This window comes from Schistocerca nitens, chromosome 6, assembly GCF_023898315.1.
Source record: "Schistocerca nitens isolate TAMUIC-IGC-003100 chromosome 6, iqSchNite1.1, whole genome shotgun sequence".
NCBI classification, from domain to species: Eukaryota; Metazoa; Arthropoda; class Insecta; order Orthoptera; family Acrididae; genus Schistocerca; species Schistocerca nitens.
This window is the reverse complement of record NC_064619.1, coordinates 45,104,498-45,128,061: the sequence shown is the minus strand read 5'-3', so window position 1 is coordinate 45,128,061 and position 23,564 is coordinate 45,104,498. Positions and strand designations below refer to the sequence as shown.

The following is a 23,564-nucleotide window of genomic DNA, read 5'->3' as shown; positions in this document are numbered from 1 at the left end:
TCTTCCTAGTATCTACCACTACATTTTCTCATTAAGATGTAAGGACAACCAATTCTGTGTGCAACAAGATCTGAGGCAACAGGAGGGCACATTGGTTGGGGAAATTAGCTGTGCAAAAAACAAGTGTTTTAGTAAACAACTGTTTCAGTTCCATGAAGCTAATTATTTTATGTAAGATGCTACATTATTAGATACAAAAACACTTCAGTGGTGGGCTAACATTTTCCACATATCCTTCAGAAGCTGGGAACTATTAGTGGTGCTGAGTAAAACACGAGAAGTACCAAATGTTTAATTTTCACACTGTGTATAGTTAACACAACAACATGTACAATAGCAGAACATCTGATATATCTTGAATGTGTGCAGAAGGAATTGCAATGGAGAGAGAGAGAACACAAAAGGTTTAACTTCCTCAGAGTTGTCTTAACACTGATTAAGTTAGTTTGAGAACTCACTAATATCAATGACCTTTACTATTGTCTGCATTTTCACAAATCCAAGGTCAATGGAGCTGGTAACTGGCAACAAACCATGAGAAAAAGTGAGCCCTGAAACTACAAGCAGCAAAGGTAGAAAGAATTTCGTGACACTATAAAGGACAAATAGTTCCAGAGTGAGATCGTTCAGTTTTCACAAATTGTATTGAAACATCTTTAAATGCTACATTTAGCAGTCAGGCAAAATAGGAAATGAATTTATTTGCACTATACTCTCAAATGCTTGAGAGAAATGGACCAAAGCCAACATTTCCCTGTATGATACTGAAAAGTGGCGAGTACTACCAGCATGACAACTGTTTGCATTAGCAACAGTGTCACTGAGGGTACAGTAAATACATTCAAAATGGTCCAAATACCATGTTCAGCAGAAGCAGATGTTTGTTCAGCTGATTATCAAGATTTTTCACAGACCTAAAAATGTAGCATCCACGTTGAGGAAAATTAGCATTTTGTAAATGGTTTTTTACACACACACACACACACACACACACACACACACACACACACACACACTTAAAAGTTGGCTGTACTAGATGCCTAAACACTAAACTGTTCACATAAAATGATTAAACACGAATAAGTTATTGGAGATAAAATAATATTTTTATTCTTGATAGATTTTTCAGTGGAATATTTGTCTGCAAAAACTTCATTTTCCCCCAAAATAGACTAATCTGTGACTCCATGCATTTCAGTTAGCAATTGTTTCCATTGAGAAGCAGCAGTATTTTCTCATCCATGAACTGAGATCTTATCTGATCTAGGGTGCTTCAAGATTATTTTCCCCCACAGAGTTTAATAATTACAAAATCTGCAGGACACTGATTTCAAATCCAATGCATAAAAGCCCTAATTAGTATATTGCCGAGCCTGTCATGGGTTGTGCAACCCATACTTGACAGCGCTACAGGTAGGACAAGGAACACTAATTTTCACTGTAATTAGTCCCATACTACACTCAGGAAATGAGTGTAGGGGAGTAGATGCAGGAATTTTGCATCACCTTCTCAGCAAGGTCCTAAGGGAGGTGGTTTGCCACTGACCTCCTCCAATCTGTTATGAAGTGTCAAGTATGTGGTGTGGATACTGGTGAGTGCTTGTACTCTGCACTGTTGTGTTTTGTATTGCTAATGGTGAAGGGAATAGAGAGGGCAAACAGCCTGATCCTCTGTTAAAGCACTAAGGGAGCTGCTGAGCGTAGTGACCTCATCTGACTGGTCACTGTCAACAGTGTCACATGCACTCACTTCAAAAACACTGGAGAGTGTTTGGAATTTAATACTACATTGGCAAAAAGTCTGATGACAGGAAGGGGGGGGGGGTGGTACTGGGATGTATTTCATGGCTTATGGCCTGGGAAACTGAACTAAGCTAGTGGGGTAACTACATCCAGTGAAGGCTAAAGTGAGGTGAGAGTGGTGGTGTATTGCTATAAGGAGTCACCATCTGAACACATGTGTGTGCCTGAAATGACAAGGCCTTATGAGAGGGAATGTTTGAATTTAAGTACTGTTGTATATTAGTAAGTTTAATGTGGACCAAAGTGTGTAGCTTGCCTTCACTGAGGACGAGATCAACTTTAAGTAGTATGGGATTCCAAACAGGAACCTTGTGAAATTTAATTGGGAGAAGGTATTTAGAGATTCCAGGAATTTTAACAGCTCTACCCCACCGTGAGTCCATATCGCAAAGATATCACACCATTTGTCACTAAGTATTAGACTGGTCTTTAATGTATTTATCAGCTACTTCAAATAGGCCATGACTTCCTAAAATCATGCCCTGAAATGAGATCCATTCTGTCTGAGGTTTTGCCCATCACACACCATCCCAATCCCTGCAATATCCTAGTCAGACCCCATGCTGCTCCTGCATCCATCTCCAATACTTATGGCTTCTAACCTTGTGACCATTCTCCCTGCAAAACTTGCCTTGTGCACCCTCTTACCACCATCTATAAAAGCTCCGTAACTGGCAGGGTATGCTCTATACCATGACAGTCACGACCTCAGCAGCTGTTTCACCACACGTGTCTGGATTGTTTCACCACACGTGTCTGGATTCTTCCCCCACACACCAGTTTCTCAGAACTCCATACCACCCACCTGGCCTTAATTTATGTCAATTTCTTCTATCTTAGCATTTCTTCACAGCAACTGCTCCTTTCTTCTCTCCATTTTCATTTCCTACATCTTTCATTTTCTGATTGTGTATTTTTCACTGTCCGCCTTCCACCTCTTTTAAATACAATGCATTTAGTGTTTTAGAAGTAATCTCTCTTACATTACCCCGTCTTCCACCTTTAAGCTCTCAGGTTTTCAAATCTCATCCCGTATTGTCCCCAGCAATCAGTCTCTCCTCCTCATCCCAGTCAGTAAGTCTCCAATGACTGGGGTTCTGAGTGATTTTTCCTACCCCTTTCCCTAAACCTCTTCAGTCTCTCTCTTTCACTCCTCTTACACACACACACACACACACACACACCTTTTTTATGTGTGTGTTCACATGTGGTCACTTGGTGAGTGGATTTTTTTTTATGTACCAGTTACATTATATTGTCAGCAATTGATTATTTTCATTAAAATAGTAATACTTTGACATGTTTTCCAACAAAGTAAATACATGTAATGTGGCCTGACTTGTTTCCCAATAAAATCCTTGCACAGCTTCTTAAACAACAAATGAGTAACTCTCAGCAAAATCCATCAATGTAATTCACTTTCTGCATGGTTTGCTTTTAGCTGCTTAAGGTATAAACTTTGATGTTTAGACACAAAGTGATGGCTTCTTAAAACAGTAATTTTCAAAATCTGTGACTCCATGCAATCTTCGACAGTTCTCTGATATGTTTCCAATGTGTGTCAGTATGGATCCATTGCTTGCATTCCATTGTTTCTTCAGGGTTTTAGTATTCAAAATTGTCTAAAAAGAGCATCTACTGCAATTTTTCTGGACATTTCTGACAACACTGTACCATAAAATCTTTCGATTCCAATCTTCATACACTCTTGATCTTTTAGTCATCTTTGATGTACCTCACTGAAACCAACATTCATTTGACAAAAACATTCATTTGACATTTTATTGAATTGTGTACACACATAATGAATGGGATCCAGAAGCACCACTGTGTTACATCATTTTGGCCTGAGCTCAGAAAATTCTGATAAGTTCAATTTATTTCCATACAGCTAAAAATATGCAATGAGCATTTCTTTCTGGATACAAATGAGTAGGCACTTCTGCTTGAGAATCTTTTCCCATTTATTCTTACTGAAACAATCCTTTTTGCATGGGCACAAATGAGAAACTTATTCTCAAAACATGAGGACATTTTGTTTTTCTTTGTCACTGAGCTTGTTCTCTTTTTGGTTTGCAGGTGTTGCCAAAAATCACACCATCAACCTTTAGTTTCCTAGCCTTCTTCACCATTTTAGTTGAAACAGCAAACTATTTAGCCTTTGTTCAGTAGTGCAGCTATTTGGGGTGAGGGTCAAAACTAAGTTTACTGCAATTGCTTGAAATCTAAAGCTTAATCTTTAGTTCTTCAGTGAAGATGTCCATGTCTTTACTTTAAGAGACTCTTCCATTTGTATCTGGCTCACAATAGCAACTGTGGAAGTTACATTAGTAACGCTGCTTTGGGCTTTAAGAACTTTGCACTATATACCCTGTTGAAGCCCTTCTGCTGATCTGAAGTTTTAATAGTAACTCTCGAAGTGATGATAATGAAGTATTAGCAGTAAAGCAAGCTTCACCAACATCCATGTCTTCACTGGATGGTGATCCTTGCTTAACCTGGTGGACGAGCCTTTATGGGCTACTTAAATTTTCTGACCAATTTTAAAAATTCATTAGTCAGTAACTTCAACCTACATCAGACACTGCAGTGGTTACTGGTGTTAGAGCCTTCTTGGTTTAGCATTTTGCTTTACCAAATTGCATTGCAGTAAGTCTTCTGCAGGAATTGCAATTTTCTCTTCAACAAGGCATTATAGTATGGACAAATTTGAGCATCTTCAGTAAAATCAAGCACAGAGCTAAATCATGGAAGCTCCTTGTCCATTGGTGACATTTCCTTAACTGGTCGTATGTGACTTTGGCCATAACAGAATGGTGAGGGCATGACAATCAGTTCCACCAGATCCATCAAAGTAGAAGCTGGGAGCAAGGGGGTCTTTATTCATTTTATACAATAATTTATTAACTGATAACAAGCAATTTTGAATTTTCCATGCAAGTTCTGAAGCATAACTTAAATGATGTTACATTGATTCATACTAATCATTCATTTAAAATCTCGCAATTTTTTTAATTTACTTTTAACAGGTTGTCTTGTTTGTATATAAAATACACAAGTTATTACAACATTTCCAGCTACAACAATGATTACTGACTACTAAAGATTCAAACATTCAGCACTACAATTTTACAATGTCACAAGGAAAATGAAACTGCACAGGTAACTGCTCATTTTAAAATTGCCAACAATGAAAGCAACAACTGAAAGTGGCATGATTCAGTAATGTATCATTGTGAGGATAAAGCATTAAAATATTGCTGCTTTATAAGGCCGATGGAAAAAAGTGACAATGGATATATGCACCACCACGCATTCTAGTGTTAAAACATTCTAAGGCAACATAGCATTCCATTCAGTCTTCTAGATTTTATAATTTTAAGAATGTTACGGAAAGGATAGTTTCTACTTACCATATAGCAGAGATGCCGAGTTGCAGATAGGCACAACAAAAATACTATCAGAAAGTGAGCTTTTGGTCAACAAGGCCTCCATCGACACACACACACACACACACACACACACACACACACACACACACACACACACACACACACACACACACCCCTCACTCACCCTCCCCCCCTCCTATTTTCAATGTTTGCCTTGTTGGTCAAAAGCTCACTTTCTGATAGTCTGTTGTGGCTCTGTGACTAAGCATTTCTGCTATATGGTGAGTAGGAATCATACTTTCACAATACTGTCATAATGTTAAGAGTATTTTATGTTAAGAGTATTTTATGAGGTTTTCTAACATTCATATCCATCTACATCTATATGTATTCCCTGCAAATCACATTTAAGCGCCTGACAGAGGGTTCACTGAACAACCTTCACAATAATTCTCTTATTCCAATCACAGCACACAGAAAAAACGAACACCTATATCCTTCCACGTGAGCTCTGATTCCCATTATTTTGTTATTATGATCTTTACTCCGTATGTAGACTGGCATCAACAAAGTATTTCCACATTCAGAGGAGAAGATTGATAATTGAAATTTCGTGAGAAGATTGCTCCACAATGAAAAACACCTTTGTTTTAATGATTCCACCCCAAAACCTGTATATTTCAGTGCTCTCCTATTTTGTGATAATGCAGAATATACTGCCCTTCTTTGAACTTTCTCTATGTACTCTGTCAGTCCTATCTGGTAAGGACCCCACACCGCACAGCAGTATTCTAAAAAGAGGACAGAAAAGCATAGTGTAGGCAGTCTCTACTAGATCTGTTATATTTTCTAAGTGTCCTGCAATAAAACAGTCAGGTTAGCATTCCGCACAACATTTTCTGTGTGTTCCTTCCAATTTCAGTTGTTTGTAATCTTAATTCCTAGGTATTTAGTTAAATTTATGGCCCTTTGACGTGACTTATCATGTAATCAATATTTAATGGATTCCTTCTAGCACTCTTAGATGACTTCACACCTTTCATTATTTAGAGTCCCTTGCCACGTTAAGCAACATATTCCAATTTTTGCACCATATAGATATCTTTTCTAAATCTTATGCAATTTGTTTTTATCTTCTGATGACCTTATTAGTCAAACAACAGCATCATCTGCAAACAACCTGAGATAGCTGCTCAGATTGTCTCCTAAAACATCTATGTAAATAAGAAACAGCAAAAAAACTATAACACTACCTTGTGGAAAGCCAAAAATCACTTCTGTTTTACTCTTTGTCAACTACGATGAACTGTGACAGGAAATGATGAATCCAGTCAATGATAAGACGATATTCCACACGCACACAACTTCATTACAAGCACCTGGAGTTGTACAGTGTCAAAAGCCTTCTGGAAATCTAGAAATACGGGATCAATTTGAAATAACCTTTCAACAGCACTCAACACTACATGAGAGTGAAGAGCTAATTGTGTTTCATAACGTTGTTTTCTACATACGTGTTGATTGGGTGTCAATAGACCGTTCTCTTCAAGGTAATGTTATACAGAAAACTAATATAAAAATACTTATTGTTGGCATAGTTACCTACCCTGAGCCACAGGAATATCTCATTAAGAGACACTGCAAGTTATACATATGTTTATTTACAACTTCAAATTTTCTATGTTTGTCGATAATCCATTTTCCCTACTTTGGAAAGGTATTCTTATTCACCAAAAGACAAGATCCAGAAATTAAACAATATACCCTGGAAAGCTTAAAGTGAACAAGGAAAGTTCAGACATTGCCCCCAAAAGTACCCTAAAATTTGCACATAGAAATTTTGGCAAATTTTGCAGATGCGTATCTTTTCATTTAGGCATCCAAAGTTAAGTACATTTAATCCCTATGTACATCACAGGTGGGAATAACCTATAGAGTGTGTCATTGGTTCATACAGAAACTAGCTGTGGCCAGTAAAACCTTGGGGTTACGAATTTTACAACAAATCTTTCAGCGACTTCAGAGGCTTGTACCTTTATGTTTGGCTATGTCCATAATTTTTGCCTTGGTGTGAGTCAGCACAAAAAGTTTATGTTTATTAATGCACATGACCAAATATTTGCTAGAACTTTTAAAACATCTAGCGAACTTTGCACATTTGCACCGTCATATGTGATGCGAAGGTGAGTGAGCCTATTATTAAAAGGCCCCAAACATTCAACTACTGAAGATGCTTAAACTGAAATTTGGTATATAACCATAAAAAGACGATATAGAACCTTCACACCAAATTTCATTAGATTTTGAGATGGTAAAGTGGAGACACTAATATTGGTCCCTTTGACATGAAATGACCCACTATTACACTTACTTCCAGTAAGAATTGGACAATCCAGATTTGTCTTACTGCGGCATCAAATGAAATGGTCAAACAAAAAGAACTAGCATGATATCAAATCGCTACTGAATCAAATCCAACAATATTTTAGCTGTTGTAACCGTAAACTACAAAGAACACCTATATCGCACAGTATTTCCAGTATTTCCTGCTAGCATTATTCAGCTGCATATTTAACAGTCTTAACATACAATTCACTGCCCACAAGCTGCTAAGAGCACAACTGTCACAAATAATACAATTCAGGTTAGTGAATAACTTTTTTACCCTCTATTAGCTCAAGGAAGCAACAAGTGCTTCCCTCCTGTCAATACCTACCTTTCCACTTTTATTCTGAAGTCTGACAAATCTGCCATCTGGGCAGACTTCAGTGATGTGCACTTCACCTTTTGCACTGCTCTTAACTTTATAGTCTGAAAGACTGGCTTCCTCAGATTCTTCCAGCATAGTGCGCTTGCGCTTTTGTGCCCTCACAGGAGTTCTGCGCAGTGGGGTGCTTCTCGACACACGCCCTGGAGAAGCGGGAGACTGCCCTGGGCTTATGTTCAACCTGGAACAGTATCAGAAATATTGGATCAACGTAATGTCACCACACTTTCATTTGAAATTTGCAAGCAAATTACATCTGAAATAAAGCACTTCTGATAAATACATGTTTTGGTAATTTATATGGAAACAACTGGCACCTCTGTTCTTCCGATTCCAATAATTTCCTGTATGCAGCTATCTCCAGATCTAAAGCAACTCTGATGTCCATGAGGTCTTGATATTCTTGCAACTGATTTGCCATTTCATCACGCAAGGCTTGTAGTTCCTTTTCCAACACATCACGGTCAAGTTTAAACTTATGTCTCTCTTCATCCAACAGTTGCTCAAGCTCATGCAAACGCCTCTGTAGGAGTGAAAAGTCTTTAGTACACATCCAGGAACTATCGTGAGGTACACAATACATTTCAGTTGATAAGTCTCACCAGAAGAGATGCATTAGCTGACTCCAGTTCAGCAATCCTGCCATTGAGGCCCTCAATTCTTGTGCGCGACTGCCTGAGCTCATCTACGGCCATCAACGAAGCATCACTGTTGCGTTGCAGTTGATTCTGTAGGCTCTTCACCTACCAGAAAATTACAAACCACATACAGTAATTTTACAGAAAAAGCTGTAGTAAATGAGACTGCTTTGGCTTTGTTGGTACAACTCACAACAGCACCAGACTGTGACTGCAAATAAGTAATTATTAACCCATCCCACTTTTGTATAAAATTTTTATATTATTAAAATAATAGTAATGAACTGCTTGCAAAGAAGCAGTTGTAAACAATTTTCTCTTTTACATTTAAGGCTGCCATTTAAAAACATCAAATTTATGTTACACAAGAATTACCATGATTAGTAAAACAATAATGTGTGATAAACAATGCACATTACAGAATAAAAAGTTAACTACAAAGTACCACATACCTTGCTATCATACAGGCTTTCAATCTCATCACGATTCTGCTTCATCTGTTGCTCATACTGGTCTCTTAGTTCTTGTAAAGACTGTTGAAGCTTAGCTTCATATTGCTGTGTGAGCCTTCCATCAATTTCACTTATTTCAATCTGACGCCGTGTTCTCACTTCCGATAATTCTTGATCGAATACCTAAACAGTATGTTTTTTTATAAACTCTTTATACTTATTTTCTATTTGTGTACAAACTACATGCAAAAAATTGATTTCATATGGTGAAATGGTAGTAATTCCTTTCTAGTGAAGACAAAGCGAACCCTTGTGAGGACACCTTTGTGTAGAAGGCTGCACCTCCACAATCTTTGAAACCCATCTAATAAATGTATGAGCAATTTAAGCTTAATCTCAATAAAATGTCCAAGCTTAACGTAAGTATTGATCCAGAAGGTTTAAAGCTTATTTTGGAATTTACCAAAATTTAGTGCTGCAGCCACATCAATTAATCAAGACTTAAAATATGGAATACAAGTGTGACTATAAGAAAATAATTTTTACTCTAACACAAAAACAGTATGTAATTTTACGTTGTAGATATTACAACAAAGACTGTTAAAAATCTGATAGCACAGTGCAAAAAGACATTCAACGCCTACATTTGGAACATCTGGCATAGTCTTGCTGTAAGTCTTACGCAATAAAAATGTCAGTTGGCCCAGCAGCAATATCAAGACTTTTAAAATAATTGCTAGCCAGATGAACAACTTCAGTTTTCCACATGGTTAAAAGTAAGGTCATCAAACAACAAAAAATGCCAAGGCTGTGCTTCAGTCAGTACACAAAAAAATGAAATGGTTGGTATTGATAAACAGAACTGTGCTTGTCATGAAATACAACTGAAGCGTAATTTTTTTATCCATTCCTTAAAAACATCACACATGGCAATTACACTTTTGGGGTGTCATCTCACTGACAACTACTATCCATAGTACTGAAATCTACTTCAACACCACTTTGGAACAAAGCACCAGACTTGCCAAGTTTCTGCTGAAACATGCAAGTTCCATATCCCAAATAGATTGTATTTAATGCTAGAGTTAGCTAAATGTTAGTTATTGTAAATTCCTATAATGCCCTATGTTTTATAGTCTATATTGCAGGATGACATAATGACGTCTGAAGTTATGTCTAAATTTAGAATATTTTCCCACTGAACACACAAACCCATGAGAAGTGTATTCCCAAAGTTCTACTATATAACAGATAGAAACCATGATACAGATTACAATTTTCTCCATCTGCTTAATTTAAATTTCATCTGTGCAAAATTATTTTATTGCACATGGCAAATGGTAGGAGCAAACTAACCTGCTCCTTGAACTGAAGTTGTTCCTTCAATGTTTGCAATGCATTCTCGGCATCAACTCTTAGTAATGTTTCATCTGCCAGATGTTTGCGGTGTTCTTCAATTTGCTTACGGAGAGCTTCACATTCTTTCTGTAGTTCCTGCACAATGGAAAATCTATAAATTAGTGATTATCATCACCACACAAAATTGGAAATTACAAATACTGTGATACAAACCCTCAGTTCTTCAACAGCTTTCAGCCGTTCATTTTCTGCCTGCTTGTATTTGTTGGACAAGTCATTAAGTCTCATATCATTGAGTTGTAGATTCTTCTCAGCAGCCGCCAATGCTTTCGACTTGCGATCTAACCTAGGTACAAACAGCTTAATATCACCATAATTTCCATTAGCAAGTCTACAAGATATTTATTTCTACAGGTCAACTCTGTTAGCCAATTGAATAACAGCACTGTTGTGGCGTATACCCGTCACTTTTGATCAGTATCGCCATAATTTAGTCAGTTAATACTATTTATTTTAAGCAAAAGATAATAAATCAAGTATCTTCTGTAACTACGCATGATAACTGTAAATTGAAATAAATGTGTTGTTAAAAGACAGGGCTAGGTATGATGCACACATTTTGTCACTTGTCTTAATTTAAATCATTTGTGTTCCAATGTATTAGGTACTTATTTTCATTCTTAGGGGTTTGAGATTTTGGAGGAATTTTTTGATTCTGGATAATTTTTACCTTTTGCTGTTCTTTTGTAGGTATGGATTTATCTATTCCAATGTACATGGATGCCTTTAATGAGGCTTAGGTGTAGATATGTTGTCTATGATTCGTTTCTTGCAGCTGGGTGGGATTATGCCTGATTATGTTTGTCGTCATCAACTCAAGCGTGGGATGCAACATATACCTGTCAACTGAGGTTCTCCATGGCAATGTTAAGTATGTCCCTTTCTTGATTTCACTAGCACTAGTATCTTTTTCTTCAGCTTACCTATATAGGTAAACTTAATATGGCACTAGGACTGCAAAAAGCAATATACATTACATACATTTGAAAAATGTATGTATGTGATGTATGTCTACAATATGTTTTTTCTGTATTAATATTCCTTTGTTTCTCAACATTCGTCTATGTTTTTGCATCTGCAATGCATCATCTGTGGTAACTTGTGGCGACGTTGCTCGAAACTGACAGGTCGTATCCCATTCTTCGCTATTTGCCTGTTGTGAACACTTAGAAGTCCTGAGCGTCACACCGAAGGAAAAAATTTAATTATACTTCATTGAAACAATCAAAGCAGCAACTATAACATCTTTATAACACTACTTAAGCTCCAAGTAAAAACCAATCAGTCTGGTACCTAACTGGTTTGGATTATTAAATTTCAACATCAATGTCGCAGCTAACAACTTTATTTAAACCCTCACACATCAAAGTACTGTATTTTCAAGCATTATTGACTTTATATTTTGTGCAGGCAGGGCCCCACAGCTCATATTTAAATACTCACTGCTGTGTCACATCAACAGACCACAGTGTTAGATAAAAATTACAATTTTTATTAACTTTGTCAAATGACATTGACACTAAAAATTCACCAAATTCCTTTACTCTATTACTCCCTACAAACACTCTCTAACAGTTGGAAAATGAAGTTAACTGCTATTTAACGAACAGAACACTAGTTTCTAAAGTGCTTCAAATACTCTACTAAGTACCTGCTGCATCATTTAGGCTGAAAATTCTTCAATGGACTGGATAGTTTTGCAAACAGCTTCATGACAATAGTGTCTTAATTATTTCCCTGATCAATTCCTTAACACCAGTTGAGGAATCTCACCTTCCAGTATAAACTTTCAACAACATTGTTCAACTTATGAGGTGAACCAGATGATGTCTCCAGCAGGGACATCAACTACTGTTTTCAACCAGTGTCACTGACAAACCCACATTGAAAATTGCTTATAGCTTAATACTGCCTCAAAAACCATGACATGCTAATCCCTTAATTTTATCACAACAAATTCATTCAAATGTCTACCTGCATGGTATCTCTGCCAACCCCACCCACAGTTTACTTACATGAAATAATTTCGTGTCAAAAGAACTTTCAATTAGCAACCACCATTCCAGGGCCTTTCTGGGGTGCTGCAATATTTTCCTAATCTAGATACAGATGTCCCAAGTTTGCAACCACAGACACACACACACACTAGATAAACCCTAATCCTAACCCTGCTGCAATGTCACTCTGTGGTCCACATGCCAAATGATTACTTCACTGTAAACATTGTCTTATCTGCTTCTTTTCTGATGCTGTTAAATCTCATTCCTATTTCATGATGCTTAACTGATTCGCTGAATTTCTAAAGTTAGTTTAAAGGTCAGTTACGGTGTTTTTGTAATTTGAGAGAGTTAAAGAGTATTACCCTATGGCTAAAAATATTTGTGTCATACTATTTCCAAGAGGAATGTAAGGGGAGGTGGAGGGTGAAGGTGAAGCGGGCCACAAAGTAAAGCGACGCTCACGTCACCAAACCAATGCGGGCCGTGACATCATCGCTAAGTAAAGAACACCGCCACCGCCGGCGCTTTCTCTTAGGTAATCCGTGACGTCACCGTAGTTTCAACGGTTGCCTGGCAACTCGTTCGCGCCCGACATGCAAATTCCTTCCGCTATCGCGTAGAAGCACAATCAGTCTAACAGTATGTACGCATGAGTTCATAGTTCTACCAGCCCACATCACATCTCACGCTGATCATTGTTTATCTGTGTGTCAACACCACCTTCAGCTATGACACCATGCTATCATTTTGTTGTGACTTCATTACTTGTATTGCTATATTAAGTTCCCTATGGCACGAATGGTAACGTGGAAGGCATAGGGAAATGGGTCGGTGTGGCAACATGGGGACGCGGCGACGCCGTTTTCTGCGCGTGCAGCTGTAAGCACACCGTATATCCCCCGGAAAGAGATATATATATCTCTCTCGCTATTCGCAAACACTTCCACCCCCTCCTACGCGAAGAAGCAAGCCGCGGTGGATTCACCGTGGGAGAGCTGAGCTTTAGTAGTAGCAACCAACAGTTTGGAACACCGAATAAATGCTGGTAACGGGAAAGTGGGGCAACGCCCAGCACGAACAGCGGCAGAGGCAGGTTAAAGGGATCAATAGCCTGGGCCATATCCCGTGAACACGCAAAACGCGAATTACTCTACCTGGAAGTGGAGTTCGGGTCGCTCGTTTAATTTAGTATTTTAAATTATTTTCATTTTTCCAAATAAAAAATAATGGCTAGTTTCGAACGTATGATCTCTTTACAAGAATTTAGCAGTATGGTTTACACTTTCACTTATAAAGCTTTAACCGCTGCCACAAATGACATTTCTACATAAGGATATAATGCTGATATCTTCTTCAATAAGATAAGATCCAGTCATGTAAAAAATAACGGCTACTTAACTAAGTGTGTGTGTGGCCCCGGCAATTTTATAACATTCCCGTACGTCTGATCGTGGCTCAGAACGAAGCGAGGACAAAAACCATCAGAAATGTCGCGATAATGGGATCAAAACTGTGGGAATTCATATATTCTAAGCCTAGGGCGACAGCTCTTACTACCCCATAAAGTTTCAGATACGCAAGCCGCACTTTCTCCATTGGCTTCACTTTCGTATTTAAATGGATTTTATAGTTTCAAGAAATTGCCGTCAAAATACGCATGCTAATAAGGAGAACGTACGAACTTCCTCTCGCCGATTTGACTCATGGCAATACTGATTTTAATATGCGTAAACAGGTCATGCGAGTAAGCGCTTAATCTCAAACGTGAGAGGTCTTTGGGTAGAATCTAGCTGTCGGGAGTTTTCTTTTTCACTCCCATTTCCATTTGTTATGACTGTACGGATCATCAATTCTTTAGAATTCTTTTATTGTGGAGAGTGACCGAACTCCATCCTGGATGCTCTATCTAGAATGACGACCCTAATCATTTAATCCAGGGGAACATAATTGCTGTCCAATTTCTTCGGGAGTAGTAATCGTCTGACAAAGACGCTTCTACTTGGTGCCTAGAAACAGATAACCTTCGATTTCTCGGTGGGAAATATTTCGTCTTGTACTACGAGTCGTTTCTCCGCTAACATTTCAAAATGTTCTGAAATATTTGTTCTACAATTTCCATGTATTATTCTGTCATTACTACATAATGAATCGATGCAATGTGTGTTCTGGAGAAAGTTGTTCACTACACACGGGTGCAGTTTTAATAGCACATTTGAAACTACATTGTAAAGCGTTTCGGGTTCACATTCTCCTGATGCTTCGTACCAGGCATAGCACTACACTTACTCGTAAAAATCTGACATCTTGGAGCGTGGGTGAATACCACGGGGAATAAGAATGAAGTTTTCTGCAGGTTTCTGAAAGCTGCTCTTTCTCCTTTCACCAACCTGAAGTCATTTGTGCATATGCAGTTGTTACTGGTGGGTCAAAACTATTCTGCATGAATACCGGGAAAGTGTGTTCATGCGATGGGTGGAAACGTACCTGCGCAGATACCGGGAAAACGGGGCCCATGGTGAGTTGGAACGTACGGTTATAATGAGAAACTACACCAAAATTTTAGAGAAAAATCCAGATTTTCCAGTTACGAAAATAACTTCATTAGACATAATTTGCGCAGCCAGAAAACTCAATTACGTGAAATGGAAAACCGCCGACACCGGGATTCGAGCCAGAGACCTCGCTCTTATGGAACCAAGCACGCATTCGCTCGGTTGTGGTTTCCTTCAACACTAGTGACCACACAAGATCTCCACGTAAAATTTTCAAACTTGTTTACTCGAAAATAATTTTGAGTTGAGTCTTCCCGTTTACATAATGTTGGGAGTCCTAGATTAAAGTGGTTCTGCCAGAAAACAGCTGTAACAGGTTCGCAGCAACTTCTTGGGCTTCACCAAATGCGAACTCTTAAAAATGTGGCACTTTGGTAGTATCGCATGGAAGGAAAAAAGAGTACTTACAAGTGCTTCTCGGACTGTAGCAATGTCTTATAAAATGCTGGAAGAAGTGGGCTGACAAATCAGATTCTACATAGGATCAGTGAGAAAAGGAATAGGTGGAAACACAAACCAGAAGGTACCGGACAATTCAGAGTACAAAAACTGGCGGAGGGGGGAATAACATGAACAAAAAATAATTGAGGGGCATCGGATGTGGTTCTACTCTAAGATTGGCACAGGTTTTTACCTGTCCTATTTCGAAGAGGCTGACAAATTTGTGTATGATGTGACATGGCAGGTCACTAGGCGTGTCCGGCGCCAGTACTGTTACTTATTAAGAACCATCCTGTAATTACGCCTGAGTAGGGCTCGCGCAACGGCAGTGAGGGGGACGGCGGTCTTATCTTGCTCAGGTAGTGTGTTAACTTCGTAACTGTCACTGCGTTCCCTTCACTACCGATGTACACAGCACAAGGAAGAGTAACTGCATTATTATACCTATCTGTACTTCAATAAACAGCCCTTTATGTTGCTGCTCTGTTGCGTCTATACTTTCCTCTGTCAAAGTACCAAAACGGAACAACGTGCTGAAAATAAACGTCCTGGTGGTGTCCAAATTGCTCTATCTCTTTGTATACCTGAGTGTTTCAAAAGATATCATGCTGTCAAATTATGTGCATAACAGCGTGTACATTTTTATACAATTCAAGCATTGTTCAGTAAAACACTATATATGCTAATTTCACTATCTCATAAAATGTCTTTTCCAATTTTTAAAACAGGTTTCGACGAATCAAATAACACGACTTTATTTAACAAAAATAAAGGATGGGATCACATGGTGCGCAACACGAATGTATTTCATTTATAGTTGCAATGCAGCAACCGTCACCAGCAACGGTGACATCAGTGTCAAAAGTCTCGGGAATTATGTTCCACAAGTTTGTCTTATGCTTTCACTGTAAGTAGCACACGCGCCTAAATCAGCAGGGAGGGTTGGGTTGTTTGGGGGAAGAGACCAAACTGCGAGGTCATCGGTCTCACCGGATTAGGAAAGGACGAGGAAGGAAGTCGGCCGTGCCCTTTCAAAGGAACCATCCCAGCATTTGCCTGTAGTGATTAAGGGAAATCACGGAAAACCTAAATCAGGATGGCCGGACGCGGGTAAATCAGCAGGGAAATATAGATATTCTGACAATAGGGTTCTTGGTGCGAGCCACCAAGGCCTGGACGTTAGTGCGTGCCTTGACCAAAGACCAATTTTTTTTACACTTCCAAACATGGAGATAAGAGTGTTGCCAAGACAGAAGTAGCCAGTTTCCACCGTAACAACAGGCTCGCCAACGAAGAAACACAGGTACATTTTGAAGAGAAACAGGTCAGGCATAACAGAATTCCACTTTGTCTAGAGGTCACCTGACAACACAGCTAAGAGCACTTACTCAAAACTGCCACCAATAGGAAAGCAGGAAACATCTTTCAGAAACTGTGGTACAATATTGGGTTCATCAGTTTGAGCCTTATGAACTTCTGCTATTGAATTGTTTTACCCAATGGCAGAACATTGCGCTACATCCTGGATCAATAGCCCAAATCAACTAGACTCGATACACAGCCCACATTCGACGTTTTAGTCAGCAATTGTAAAAATTTTCAGGAATGTGAAGACTCAGGGAAATTAATTTTATCCTGATCATGACGATTTCTTGTTTCTGCCACGGAAACTTTCTCGTCTAACCAGCTGAATGAAGGGCTGGTGCTGAATTAACAGAAATGTGCACGGCAATCAACTGTTACGAGATACCAGCACAATCTTCCAATTATACCTGCTCAGTTTTTAAAAACAAACCACGTAACTTCAAAAGTTAAGTGATGGTGCGTTTGGTATATTTTCGCCAAATGAACCTGAACGAAACAGCGATATATTTCTTAATATAAGTTGTGAGATACCAGACAAGAACCCGCAATTTATCAATCTGATGTCACATGAGTGAGAAATTTAAATTCAATGGTGAGACTTCAAGAAAGTGTGCCTAGTTCGACGAGCGCTAGCAAATTTGAAGTAAGTGTAGCACATGCGTGTAAGAACCACGTGTGCTTCCTTGTCAAAACAAGGCGTTTAATGCTGAATGCGCTATCAGGCAGGAAACCCACTTCCTGATAAGCGATATTTCCCTCACACAATTTAAGCCTCTCAGTTTAATTCACGTAGCCTGTCCCAGATTCCACCTGCACTTACTACTACCTGTGCATTTACTTAGCACCTGCGCTATTAAGAACTGAGACTACGACGCTTTTTTCAGTGTCCCCAATATAAGAAGGCACATGGAAATAGAAGGCGGACATTTGAGACGCTGGAAGTGTTTACAACCTTCTACACAATTTACATTTGCCGCTGTTAAATCCTTGACCGCAATACCACCACTAGGCACCTTGAGCATGAGCAACTGCTTCGAATTTCTGTACTGAATACGTGGTATCAGCTCTGCAATGCTAATGCGAACCATTTCGTCGTCCCTATTATTTTTTAGTCCCGCAAAACTCATGGTGTCACACACACACACACACACACACACAGAGAGCGCTCAGGTTTTGAAGAAATAGCGATCACCAACCTGGCAACTATGTTGTGAGAAATGTTCTCGAAAAGAATACTAATAAAACAATTTGCATTCGCTACTACTACAATTTCTTCAACTATTTGGTATATATGGTTACAGAAACACTACCGCCGTACGATCAGTTCCTGCTGAATTATAGAGTATGCTTTACTTTTACAAGACCGCTGTAAGAAAAACCATTTTTGTTCATTTATTCGAATGCCTGGCCGATGAACAACGTTCTACATACGTAGCGTGTGAGATTTTTCGGAGAACCAGTCTGACACGCGCCGCGCCGCGTAACGCTTCCGTCGACGCGATGACATCATCCTGACGCCATTCACCTCTGCCAGCGCAAACGCTATCCGGTTTTAGTGTAAGGGCGGGTAGCGTCGTTGAGGGGAACGTCATCACTTGGACAGGACAGAAAGACCGCGCCCTTAAAGACCCGCACGATCCTTGCCATTCCGCCTGTGTTCATGCGTAAACTTTGGTTTCGATATAAACAAACTAAGTTACTGGGTTTGAACGAGCGTCGCACCCACGTACTTCGAATCGATGTAAGCACCTTTTAGCCTACCTTTAGTACCTTGTACACAGTAAGGGTGGGCGTTGGTGATAAGAGGTTCCTGGAACTAAAGCATTCAATATATATGCGAACCACAAAACCGCTTTCAATGTTCATGCAACCCAGGTGACAGTAAGGTTAGTTGGTAAGATACTTGGGAAAGTAAAAAGGATATGGCTCACGCGTATAGGATCCATGCTAATTAGCACTAACATGTGATACAGAATGCAAAAGGCAACACGAGTGTACTCAAATTTTGACTCACGGGAGAGAATGACATTAAATGCTAAACGACGCCAGCGGATGCTTTAAAAAGGGCGACAACTATTGACCGGAAGTCTACTTACACAGATACAAGAAAAAGTATTGAAACTGGGAATCTATGTATAAAAGTTCTAGCCATCTCTGCATTACTTCCGTAAAGACTGCAAAGACAAGATTGTAAACACTGGCTCGCGAAAAGTCATTTATACAGTCATTCTTCCCGCGCTTCGTACGCAAATGGAATGGGAAGGAGCACACCTTGAATTCGTTGCTCAGTTAAGTAAACTTCAAGGTAAGCATAAAAGGATTTTGGGTCATCTTCAACGGGAGGGCAAACTCGTTTAGATAAAGGGTAACCGAGCTGTCGCTTCAGATGTGCACTTTCTCTCGATCGTGGAGTTGTGCAATTAAGTAGGTCAGGGACTATAAGGTCACGGGTTTTGAGGTTGTGCCGAAATGGGGCGATACCTCAAACAAAACAACAAAGTCGCTACTTCCTCACAGTGTACACCAATCAGCTCTTCATCTATAATCAGTAAAAATAGAAAAGGAAAAAGAATGAACAGTGCGCGGTCTCATTGAGAGTGTCTGTAAAACATTCACAAATACAGGGTTAGTGAACTGTCAACTAAAGTTTAACAACTGAATAAATTTTTCTGGCGGATAGAATATCCCTGCGACAAAACAAACACAGTACCACTTCGAAGCACTTCATGATTTGCTTGTTCATTTTCCGCAAATTCATTTCAAGAGACATGTACAACGCTCCCCAGCCCGTTTCCCTACTTGTAGCCCCGAGTCCCCCGCCTCCCAACGATTCACAAAATGATTCTGCAAACGTTTAAACATTAAAATGAACGTAAGAAAGAACTGCCATGAACAAAAAAGGCACACATGTAGCAAAACATGCCCCAAGATTTTATAGCCACATTTCATTGGAAAATTTTATTTCAGCACAACCCATACGGGGATTTTCGAATAAACTATCGTCGACGAAAATCTGTCATGAGTAAACAGTATCACTGAAGGAACCACCAAAAATAACAGGGCATAAGTCGGCCAAGGTCAGTCCAATACGTCACCGACATTTACCGTAATTACATCACAATAGCTACGTTGCTTTTATGTTCCCAGTTATATTTAGCTATCACATCATACGCAAATTTTCTCTCGTGTCCGAACAGTTCCACTGGGCCGCCATTCAGATACAAAGTAACTATACTTACAACAGTTGATACAGCCATGAGTAAAAACAATGCTCTAAGCACCCCGTAGAGTTTCACTTCAAACTCCCTGCACAGTCACCGAACTTCGTATTTCCAAGTTTCGGAAATTCTGTTAAAGTAAGAATTCACACACTTAGCACGTGCCAATTCTCTCGAACCAAGATGCCAGTGCAAACCTGCAGCGAAACTCTAGCTGGTTCTAATTATACAAATATGTGTAATATGCTGTTGGAACACGCTCCAAATTGTTGGCTATGTTTTTATTTACATATCCTTAAGCTTTACTGAAGGCTTGTCAGTCTTCCAACACTAGTCGTTACCAATCCTTGCAAATCAAAATGACAAAATTAATGTCAAACTGATCCGAATGATGTGCAAAAGTTCAACGCTCAGGAAAGGATTGAATTTAAACAGTTATATACAAGTCACTTTACCTAGTGGTGAAATACATGCTCTTTTACTTATTGTTTACCCCCGATTTAAATTTAGTAGAACCTAAAAAACCGATGGAAGAACTATGCACATAAACATACCGTTTGTTTACGTTAGCAATCTTATCGAACAGTGAACTATGCTTTAACATCGTTATCAACTTCATTTTCGTTGTTTTATCTGTCAAGCTGTGCACCTTCTGCAATGAAACTCAAGGACAATCTTGCAATACACGTAACAGCAATGTAGGAATTAAAATCATTTACCTCATTTCTGAATGACACAAATGAGAAACATGCATATCTGTACCGAGATTAATGTAGATCTATAGCCAAACAATGGTACATAGGTCCTACAAGAGTTAACAAAAGTACGTTAGAAAGGAAATGCATCAATTGTTGAGTAATGTCCGCAAATCACTGCAAACCTTACTCAGAAGCAACAGTCCAAATTATGCATAGAAAAATTACTCTTACAACAGATATCCGCAAAAGCACAGAACATTTCTTTCTACCAACATGAAAGATGCTACTGACAAGAAGCTATAATTTCGTAACCACAATGTGGGGTGCAGAACAATTTTCCTGTGGCACAAACTTAACACACAATGCAATAAATATAGTGACAAACGCAAATAAAAGCACTTCGATATATCTGCTTAGAATAAACTTCGACTATTACGTGAAGACTAACATCGTCACAACTTACTCTCTGTTTGCAAATTTTATCAAGCACCAAGACAAAAAGTACGGTACCTTTTCTGTAATGCTCTGCTAACTTAATTCTTGCACCCTATTTTATTTAAACCTGAAACATCTACACACACACACACACACACACACACACACAGCGCTGCTTGTTACTGCACGAAAACAAATTACGTTCCAATTAGTGTACGAAATCCAAATTATTATTATATAGAAAAAATCGCCTACTGCTACATGTCAACACAGATTCGTAGGGTGATCATATTCCCACCAAAATTAATGACAGTTTCGCAACGCAGCTTTACTGCCTGCAATCCTGTCAACAACCGTTGCATTGTTAAGTACAAACATTTACAATACTTTGACAAAAATAACTGTACTTACTGCGTTTTCAAGCCATCGTTGTCATCCTTCAGCCGTTTTACTTCTATCTCTAGTCTTGCCCTGTCTCTTGCAGTTTCATCCAGCATCTTCCTGGCTTCGGCCAACTCTTGCTCATAGATTGATTTTAAGTTCTTAACTTCTCTTGTGACAGTTTCCTGACTGCTCTGTATCTCTCGAGTTAGTAGGCTATTTTCTTGCTCTAGCTGCCGCACGCGATCAATGTAAGTTGCCAGCCGATCATTAAGATTTTGGAGATCTGCCTTTTCCTGCAAACGGCTGTACCGGGTCGGGCTTAAGGGACTACCCGGCCTGCCCGACCCCGGTGTAGGAGTAGAAGTGCCAGGTTGAGGCGATGAGATCGAAGAAGATGCAGTAGAAGTTATAGTGGTCCGCTTTACAGACTTCGTAGCCATGTCTAAGCGGATCAACAACTAAAAACACAAAGTACACAGACAGCAACGCCCAACTACGCCACGCTAATATGGCCACACCAAGCAAAGGAGTACAAGCTCACTGGTACCGAACTTATCACTCCGTACGGAACACGTGACCTCTGACGTCACAGACGCTCTCCTCTGTTTGAATTTCGTTTGCGTTGGCGAAGATGATAGACCTATGCCACAGATGTTTACCGTCAACATCAAAGAACTTGTTGTTACAGAAATGAATTACCTGTTTTCATACAAACAAGCAGCTACCTTTCAACTGTATGTCGTAATCCAATTGAATACGTGTACCAGTTCAAATCTGAAGAGAAATTTACAAATGTATGCCCTCCACGAAGCTCGAAAATTACCTTTTCCAATTTTTCAGTATTTTTAATCTGTGATGGCTGAAGACAACGCCGACTAAAAGCAAATAATAAATAAGAATAGGAAATACGTTTATCTTACAGCAGCCACGAAGGTCACATCAATTAAAGAACTAGTTTAAAAGATGCTCATTTTTTGCGACTGAATGCTTCCTTAGCAAACTACCTCCGTTTGTACCTCTCTTTAATTTTAAATAATTTCCCCTTCATAAACAATTTCTTATGATTTCAAGATAGGACTGTAACAGAATTTTGCTCTGGTAGTTCTGAAGGTTTCCCTCTTTATGTGCGTAATTCACGCGCTTTCACCAGTGTCTCTAATGATTTATCTCCCTTATCAAGGAATAGGCGCAGTCACAAAACCAGTTTTCTTCACTGACAGAAGATTTGTTAGAACGTTCCACGCTACGAAGCATAATTAAAAGGAATTGAGTCATTTCCAGTTCAAAATATATTGTCACATAGCAAATGTATAGAACAACTTCGACGCAATCCAGACCATTGGATGTGAAATCTGCTATGCTTTGAAGGAGTACATTGCCTTCATCCAAAACGTTCTTTCTAGAGCAACAGATTTACGAAAATAGTATGTCCATTTGAACTTCAAATGTTTCATAGCCGGCTGTACTGAGGTTAGTTCTCTGGTGACATCCCCTGGCAAAGCGTGGCTCACGTGATATACCCGCCCCCTAACACCAGTGAGCTCTTCTTTCTCCAACTTTACTCGGGCGTTCAAGTTGTCATTGAGTTTATTACTGTGGCTATCATTCTAGTTTTGACTGTGGTTATTTCTATGGGTATTTTTCTATTACGACTCCTAAAAAAGTCGAAAAGAAAGAAACTGAAAAGGCTGTTTTTCAGAAGGTGTTGGAGATTAAGTACTTTTCTGAACACAATCCCGATGCAAAACCTTAGTGTTTAATATGTACAAAATGCCTGAGTCAAAACAAAGGTAGTAGTCTTGCTTACCATTTCTCTTCGCTCCTTGAAGCAATACACAGGCGTTACTCTCATGACGATAACTTACAGAAAGAGGTACAAAAGTTTTCTGGACCGTTAAATCTTAAAGGAAAGAGTTGAGCCGCATCACATGCTTAAAATTAACAAAAACTCAGAAATTCTTCAACGATGGCCTAGTCGTGAACCAATCTGCAATAAAAAT

The 23,564-nt window shown here is 39.1% G+C and overlaps 1 protein-coding gene across 1 annotated transcript in view; it reads right to left on the bottom strand.

Annotated features, from left to right (window-relative positions):
- LOC126262351 (lamin Dm0-like) overlaps positions 1-22,138 on the bottom strand; it is a 34,504-nt gene extending 12,366 nt beyond the window's left edge. Inside the window, exons 1-7 of the mRNA XM_049958926.1 lie at positions 21,592-22,138; positions 10,625-10,757; positions 10,409-10,546; positions 9,053-9,235; positions 8,565-8,705; positions 8,280-8,485; positions 7,912-8,143 (exon numbers count right to left, since the gene is read on the bottom strand). Of these exons, the coding sequence (XP_049814883.1) occupies positions 7,912-8,143; positions 8,280-8,485; positions 8,565-8,705; positions 9,053-9,235; positions 10,409-10,546; positions 10,625-10,757; positions 21,592-22,004 (1,446 nt within the window). The 5' untranslated portion in view covers positions 22,005-22,138. The remainder of the gene's footprint in view (positions 1-7,911; positions 8,144-8,279; positions 8,486-8,564; positions 8,706-9,052; positions 9,236-10,408; positions 10,547-10,624; positions 10,758-21,591) is intronic.
- Between the last annotated feature and the right edge of the window lie 1,426 nt (positions 22,139-23,564).